Source organism: Labrus mixtus, chromosome 22 (genome assembly GCF_963584025.1).
Source record: "Labrus mixtus chromosome 22, fLabMix1.1, whole genome shotgun sequence".
Lineage (NCBI taxonomy): Eukaryota > Metazoa > Chordata > Actinopteri > Labriformes > Labridae > Labrus > Labrus mixtus.
Genome location: NC_083633.1, coordinates 17,101,616 through 17,109,717, shown reverse-complemented (window position 1 = coordinate 17,109,717; position 8,102 = coordinate 17,101,616). Strand labels below are relative to the sequence as shown.

At 43.4% G+C, this 8,102-nt stretch overlaps 1 protein-coding gene across 1 annotated transcript; it reads right to left on the bottom strand.

The window, feature by feature from the left end:
* Positions 1–410: 410 nt before the first annotated feature.
* On the bottom strand, positions 411–7,327 carry LOC132956669 (protein FAM180A). Its single transcript, XM_061030241.1, has 3 exons — positions 7,044–7,327; positions 1,615–1,712; positions 411–1,474 (listed from the first exon to the last, which is right to left on the bottom strand). The coding sequence occupies exons 1-3, from the start codon at positions 7,123–7,125 to the stop codon at positions 1,145–1,147; spliced, it is 510 nt and encodes a 169-aa protein (XP_060886224.1). The 5' UTR covers positions 7,126–7,327; the 3' UTR covers positions 411–1,144.
* Between the last annotated feature and the right edge of the window lie 775 nt (positions 7,328–8,102).

Genomic DNA, 8,102 nt, shown 5'->3' with positions numbered 1-8,102 from the left:
TGTGGCTCGCACAAATACATGCAGCACAGATGCTCTGCTGCCCTTATTGGATTTTCACATAATGAACAAATAAGTAGGTCTGAACATAAGGCATTACAGTTACAATCAGCCAAGAGTGGAAAACAACTGCATAAATTAATTGATGAAGCAATTAAATCAGGGTGTTTAAGTGGGCAGGCGCTGGATAAGTCTTGGGACCTTTCGTCGCAGATCGTGCCCCTCTTTATCCCACTGTTTCCTGACGTTATCTCGTGTGGAAAACTGCATAATTAAGGGAGAAAAGCAAGAACAGCTAGTCATCCAGGAGGAGGTACAGTTACAGTACATTAAAGGAGGATATTGTGGTGTTAAATTGAAAAGCTTCACTTTGATTCATCTTCAGGAAACAGGATATAATGCTTTCTTTTTAAAAGTGTTTTTATTGTCACAATGAAATACACCTTTATTATATTCAGATTAAAATACTGAGCATCAATCCATTATAGTTCATCTTTACGTACATGTAAAAATATTAACGATGATATATACACTGTATATAAGAAGTGGACATAGCAGTTGTGATGTCATCCCTTTGATTTGTTGACTAACATTTTGAAGCTTCAAGTTTGGCATTACATGTCCGCCATATTGTTTAGTTTTCTTCCTGGAATTAGATATGGCCATATTTGGGTTGTGGCCATATCCCTGCTGCTGCTGTAGAGACTTGTCAATCACATGAAGCCACGCCCTTAAGCCCACCCTGCTTCATTGTTTGTTTCAGTGTTAAAGGGGCAGTAACATAAACGCTTTTTTGTTGTTGTTGCAGAAGACGTTAAACAAGTGGTTGCGAACTTAAATCATCATCATCAGTAGTGTCAATTTCTCATCTGTTGTTATTTTTCAATGGAACTTCTTCCGGCAACAAGTGGAGTCTCCCCCTGCTGGCTGTTAAAAAAAATGCAGGTTTAATTTTTTGTATTTATCAAGTGTCTTTTTTTTACATCGGACAGACGCACACGAGTTTCACTTTGGAGTGTGTAGACATTCACATCAGATCTAAAGAATGCAAGCTTGGTATTTGAAGAGATAATTGGTGTCTTTATAAAGATTTCTTGGGTACTTACTGCAAAACGTTTTTACATGAAACGGCTACACATTGAACACCTCAAGGGGGTCTGAGATCTTTCTGAATGGCTCTGAACAGCTGCAGCACAGAGTCTGTCCACACCCGTCTCTGCTGCTGGTCCCTGATTCTAGCCAGAGTCTGAGCGCCGTAAACCAGAGTCAGCACCGTCCTCTCAAAGTCCTGCAGGCTCAGGCGCTGCCGGCGCAGAGCGAGCTCCGCTGTCAGACGGCGGATTTCCGAGAGCCTCTTGGGCAGGACGTCGTCGCAGATGACCTCCAGCTTCTCCACGCTCCGTAGAGAGGCCAGCTCCTCGTCTGGGATCAGCATGGCGTGGTCGCCGTCTCGGATCTGCGTTCCGGCAAGAAGGATCTGAGAGACACACGTTCTCTTTCATCATCGGAAAATGGAACAAAAATGGGACAGATCTTTTGCACATACCCGACGTATTTAAACTGGCTTCCTTCCAGTGATGACCAATAAACCCTGAAGCCCACAGGATCCAAACTGACCTCAAAGAGCAGGTTTACATCCTCCATGGTTTGCTGGAACACTGGGTTGATCAGTGAATAGGTCCCACGCTTTATCCTATAGGCAGATGGATACAGAGCTACAACACACAAAGACAGGAAATTGGATTACGGGGTCTCCCTTGAATACGAGACATTCGACATGCATGTGGGTGGGCCGGAGGCTTCATAAACACAGATACATTACTACTCAAATATTATGCAGGTGGGATCAAATCTGGCTCCGGCTGTGCGCATGGGTAATTGGTGTTCGACCCAGAGTCTCACATGCTTCTACATTTAACAAGTGGCAGTGCAGCCAGAGGTGAGAGGTCTCTGCTCACAGAGGAGGAGGAGGCAGGTGTTGCTGACCTCATTTGGTATGAGTTCAGATGTGTGAGAAGACCCCATAAACTGATACGGCTGGAATGAAACCCCTCGCTCTTAGCTTGAGGAAACCGTCTCTGATACCAAGTCTGTATAAAATCCATATTTTACTTTAGGTGATTTCACATGGTTGAACAGCTAAACTCCCGATGTAGAAAGAGATAAACTACATCCACCAGAAAATTTACTTAAATTACAATTTCGAGGCACTTTACTACAGTTTTTTTTTTTTATCAGTGATTTACCTTCAATCCTCTTTATTAGGGCCCGAGCCACAATGAATCGCTTATTTGGGGGCTTTAACGTGCACAAAATAACTCACCAAAATTCAGCCTTGTGTGAAATTTACATATGAACGTGGTTCGGTGCATGGGCGTCGCCAAATGCCTCCAGAGCGCCCCCAAATGTCACTCAGGGTACTGCGGTTACCCTACATGCACAGAAATTGGTGAGCCATATGAAGCTCAATGAGACGAGAAACAATTACATGATGACTCTTAAATCTACAGGAAGTGAGCAAGTCAAAGTCCAATTTTTTACGATTTTTCAGATTTCACAGCATCCCTATTTTCAACGGGCTCTCAAACTTTGTTGACGTTTTTGGCATGCCGCCAACGAAACAAACTGTTATAACTCTGACACACAGTGCTGCAGCACAGGACTGGACCAGACTGGCACATGCCCCTCATATGCGGCATATGCCACGGCACGAGTGGACCAGAACAGCATATGCCACGGCATGTGTTTTTTAGTTCTGTTTGTAATGGTGAGTATTGAGGATTTTTTGGATGGACCATGTTTTACTTAAAGGCTTTATATGTGATTTTTTGATCCAGCAGATGTCGCCCTTGAGCACCAGCATGAAACCAAAACAACGCTCGCTGCATTGTTGTGTTAGCATGCTAATGCTAGCGATCTTTATTATGCTCGTATCTTCACACTGCATGTAAATTTACCTGAAATGAGCGTGATCTAGAAACACAGTTAAGCAGTGAGTACAGTATGTTATTCTTCTTTTCTCTAGTCCCTCAATTAAACAACTTTTATACACGAGGGGAGGAGTCAGCCGGCTGTCCGGGCGATGTAAACAAAGTGAAGATAGGACTTTGAAAACTCTGAAAACATCACAGACAGTGGGACTCGGGTGTTACACCCATTGTAGACAGTCATGACTCACAGAGTTATTTTCAGAGGATATACTTGATTTATATTACATTTTACATATTAAGCCTTTAACAGTAATCGGCCGCCCATATATCTGGGCCCCAGAAAGCTCCCCACCCCTATGGACAGCCTTGACTCTTGTACTCTTCATGCACAATCTCTTACTCTTAAGTACTCACTGGACCATTTTTTAAAGTTAACAGGCTTAAAAATGCAAATAACAGATAAGGCTAAATTCTTAATGAAGTCAGAAGGACATATCTGTGTTTCCAGAATGATTTATGAACTACCCTGATCTTACAACACCACATTTGCATTCTCATTTTTGCAAAACAGGCTCGAGTGAGCCCAGATATTCCCACTGGTAACAGGAAGTCATTTGGAGGTCACGTCTAAACAAAGCAGGAATAAAAAGGACAAAAATAGAAAAAAACAAAGAGAGGGGTCAAACTAGGACGCAGAGTAAACTGATACACTTTTTTGACCTTCCTTAGTGTTTTTATTGGTACTACTTTTGCAACATGACTCTTCATTTGTGTTAATATAACAATAACCTCTAATGTGTGAGCGTCCAGGACCAATTCGATGACGGGGGTGAAACAAAGCAAGGGGAATCACAACATAGTGACTTAGCTAAACCTTCATTCGAACTTCTCCAGATGTCCTCTGCTATTTTTCCACACACACTATTGCCATCCAGTTGCTTGGCTCAGCGTGTAAGCCAACACACAGATCACACACACAGCTCTCAATGAGGTGTGCAGTGTAAACACTGGGCTTCATCTGAATTTCGATCCAATCGTCCTGCAGCCCTACAGCGGCGTCCACGCTGCGCTGCCTCGCCAATTCTGCAGTAATGATCAGCCCCGCTGCCCGCAGCCTCGCCGGCTAAGAAACATCCAGCTTTTACTGCATTTTTTTTTTAAGGCCAGTCAAAGCCACACGCACCGTCTGATCTCCGCTACGCACCTGCCTGCTGTTTGAGTGGCTGTCAGGCATATATAGCTCCATCTTTGTTTTCACAATGCAGAATGTAAAGATGGTATTTAAGCAAACCAATATGGTACATTTGAGTCATCCCCAACACATTATCTGAAACCGTTTGGCATCAGTCCCACCCAAAAAAAACCTGCTAAGAATACAAATGACTCAAGTTGTTCTCGTCCCCAAAAATGGGAAAAGCAGTGAGGACATTTTCCTCGATCCTATGGTTTGAGTGCATCCCATTTATGAGTTGAAAATCTACACTCCTTACTGAGCAAGTGACTCCCAAAGGCATGATCAACAGCGGCGGAGGGATGCCTGTGCAGTGATATTAAAGACACTCCAGCGTCTGAGGGGCATTGTCAGAGTAAACACAACAACACCCAGGGGAAAAGAGTGCTCATTAGAAAACAAGGGTTATGTCACTAAAGGATGGAGGAGACGGAGGGGAATGACAGTTTGGAGGCCAACCCAAAGCTGATTTGCGTTTGAAATTAATAATCTGTGATTTAAATAAAAGATTGCTCCTACTCTCTGACGTTGTTTGCTAAATTCACAATACTCCTTTAGCAGGCAGGAAATCGTGTGTTGTACGTCTTCAGCAGCAAAGACAGGATTATTCACTGGTTATATTGCTCACATAGATTTGGAAATGTATAGGGCCAAAAATAAATCCCTTACAAGGAGAGAAACATAAATTTGAGCATTTGTCTGCCAAGAACAGGCAAACGGATAGAATGCACGACGTAGTGGCAAAAATGTAAGATAACAGAAAAGTTTACTTTATAGATAGTGAAAAACAATGTTTTGCAACAAGCACAAAGCCAGGATAGAGAGGCAGAGCCAAAAGGGCAAAGCAAGGCCGGCTCCGAGTCCAGAAAGCATGCAAAGGTTAATAACAAGAAAAGCAGACAGACAGACAGCCGAGATAAGGTTGAAACACTGAGGCTGGGTTGCAAAACAAACAATCAGACAGAGTATGGAGGACGAGGGTTACATATATATATATATATATACACACACTGTGCAGCTGAAAAAGGGGTTGGGGGAACAGGTGAATGTGGAGGTCAGGGGATGATAGGAGTGGGAAAAGCTTTGGGGCACAGCAGGGGGCAGGGAGGAAGACGGCTGGAATGTGAACAGAATTAAACTGGCAGCAGACATTGAAAGAACTGTTGCTGTGTCTCAATTCAGGGGTAGGGGACGACTCTTAGTCCTGCCGTAAATTATTGTGTTAATTTGAGCCAAACAATCCAGCCTTTAATGACGTCACTGCCCCAGAACACTGACAGAAACTGCCCTTCACTTCCAAAAGGTCAGCTTTATTGGTTATAATAAATACATAAAGCTGTCCGTGGTTTTGTAGACTTCATCCTGCAGCAGTGTAAGGGGAAGGACGCTCCACTTACTATCTGACAAAGACGTTGCTTTTTGAAGCGATTTAAATAGCGTCCCATGTGCTCTTTGAGGGTCACATGATCTCACACTTGCAGATTATCTTAAAATCAGTTTTTCAGGTAATGTAAGAATGTGTCGTTTTGAAGACGTTGCAGCTCCACAGCAACGAATGCCGCTACCTTCCGAAGTTCACACGACTGAAAGCTATACAGCGAGACATTTTTCATTACGATTAAATATTCACGTTCTAATCGGTTAGGGAGTCAACCTCACACTATCTCAACCTTTTTCCCGTTGCTCTCGGTAAGCCTGTTCATTCCTCGCGCTTGCTTCGCCGCTCTCTTCCAGCGCTCCAAACAATCAGTGTTTGGATGGGCAGGCTTCCCCCAATGTCATTATGCACAGGCAGGGAACTTGTAATCTCCCGCTAACTGCTTGCAAGGAGATGAGGGAACAACAAAGATCCATTAATTAGCCGGGCTAAATGGTATTCCTGGCTGGAGGGAAGTCTTGATGAGAGAGAGCGAGAGAGAGAGCGAGAGAGAGAAAACTAAAATGGGGGGAAACAAAAACAATAACAAAACTGACGTCTGGATCCCTTCAGCTGACGTGACAGGAGGGTGAAAAGGACATGCAAGAGAACTTAATCTTTGCCGCAATGGCCCGGCTTCTGCTCTGCATTTTCAATTTACATCCGAATGATGTTAATATCCAAAAACTGCACTTTTCAAACTGCGTCTTTTTAGAATCAACATTGTGCACAAGGATTTCTCCACCAATACTCCCAATACTGTGAGACAAATCTTTCAGAGGGTTTAAGCTGCAATAAAAGGCACTTAGAATCACCTGGAAGTCAAGATCAGGTTTTGTAATGTGTATATTAGCAAACTGGGGAGATTGGTGTTAAATTGCAAATGTTTACTGCTTCACCCGCTGCCCCCTAGTGGTTTAAAAATCAATAAAGCCCTTTAAACACATATACTGTAGGAATAACACAACAATTTAAGAGCGTTCCCCCCAGAATGTGACACCCTCACGGAGTCGAAAGAGACAGACGCACTTCTAATAAGTAAAGTTTAAAAAGGAACACAGAATATTTCCCCCCCCCCACTTTGGCCGGCTGCAGTTTCAAGTCACTTAGCCAAAGATTTTAAGATATGTGAGTCTCGGGGAAGGAATTTTCCTCAGCGTGTGAATCCAATAACAACAGTCCAGCCACCTTTAACTGGAAACACGACGTGCTAATGTCACTGTTATACTGATATCTCCAGAAAACAAAAAATCATTATTTGACGCGTTAAGAGACGCAAACCAAGACTGAGCCCATAATGCAGTTTTCTTATACACTTTTAAATGAGGATGCCAATTCTTAGAATAAGTGTTCAAGGCATTATTCAAAAGAGCTTTTCACATAATGTTGACAATATGTCTTATAATGTTAAAAAACAGGTATAATGTATGCATGGAGGAGTCTGCACAGCCTCTCTTAGTCCACCTACCTTTTCTACGGTGCTGACTGGCTTCCAGGTACATAGACAGGTAAACAACGACGAGCGGAGCCCACCACTGCATGCTGATCATCCTCTCTCACACACACACACACACACACTCTTCTTCCAGCCTCGCTCTCTGTGTCTTCAGATTCACAGTAAACTGATGTAAAAAGGGCGGATTAAATCGCTCTTAATGTTGAGTTTTGAAAACTGTTTTCACACGCAGGATCATTCCTGCATTCACTGTTTTCATTTTTCTGTTGCCTCTTCCCGAAATCCATCCTCTCTCAGTCTATTTTTTCTGTGTGTATGTGTGTGTGTGTGTGTGTGTGTGTGTGTGTGTGTGTGTGTGTGTGTGTTCTCCGCTCAGGCCAGACTGTCTGAGCTCTCATCTGGAAATAATCAGTGCCTGCTCTCTTGGCTGGACTTTTCCCCCCTCCCCGGCTGACTGGTTCAGTTACTGTGTGACTGTCCAACTGACCGGATAACTAGGCAACTGGATGACTGGCTGACTGACTCCCCGATCCGTCGACTAAGCGAAATGAAATCCAACGGGTTCACAACCCAACTGGTGTTACGAGGGGAACAATAGATGGATGGTTTTCTAAGGAAAAACAGGCTTCTGGCTTGATCAAGCATTCTTATCAGCACGATGGTTTCTGCGTTCAGTCCATTATTTCTATCAGTTCTGGTCGAAGTCTACAGACAAAACCTGCTGCAACATGTGACCTGGGGTGTAAAAGCGCTTTGCCAGAAGACTGGAAAAGCTCCATTCAAACTCTGAGGTGGTCGCCCCTCATCCAATCGAACCCTGGTGAAGTTCTTTTGCAGAAAAACACAATCAAGATGACATTGAATGAAGTGAATGAATAGCAAGATCATTAACTGTTAATACAAATAAGGAACATATAAAGAAGCTGCACATCTTAAATTCCCTGTATTGTACAATGAATTTAAGACATTTTGAACAATGGGGGTCCCAGCCAGAGGCTAATGCTATATAGGGGTCCTTGGCATGGCAAGGTTTGGGGGTGCCTTCATTAAGCCGCCTTAAAGGCTTTATAT

Bases quoted from the DNA above. Each gene is read 5' to 3' on its own strand.
- LOC132956669 (XM_061030241.1), bottom strand. From the start codon at position 7,125: ATGATCAGCATGCAGTGGTGGGCTCCGCTCGTCGTTGTTTACCTGTCT. The intron at 1,713-7,043 runs GTAGGTGGACTA...TGTGTGTTGTAG, and splicing joins CAGTCAGCACCGTAGAAAAG to CTCTGTATCCATCTGCCTAT. The intron at 1,475-1,614 runs GTCAGTTTGGAT...TGTGTCTCTCAG, and splicing joins ATGTAAACCTGCTCTTTGAG to ATCCTTCTTGCCGGAACGCA.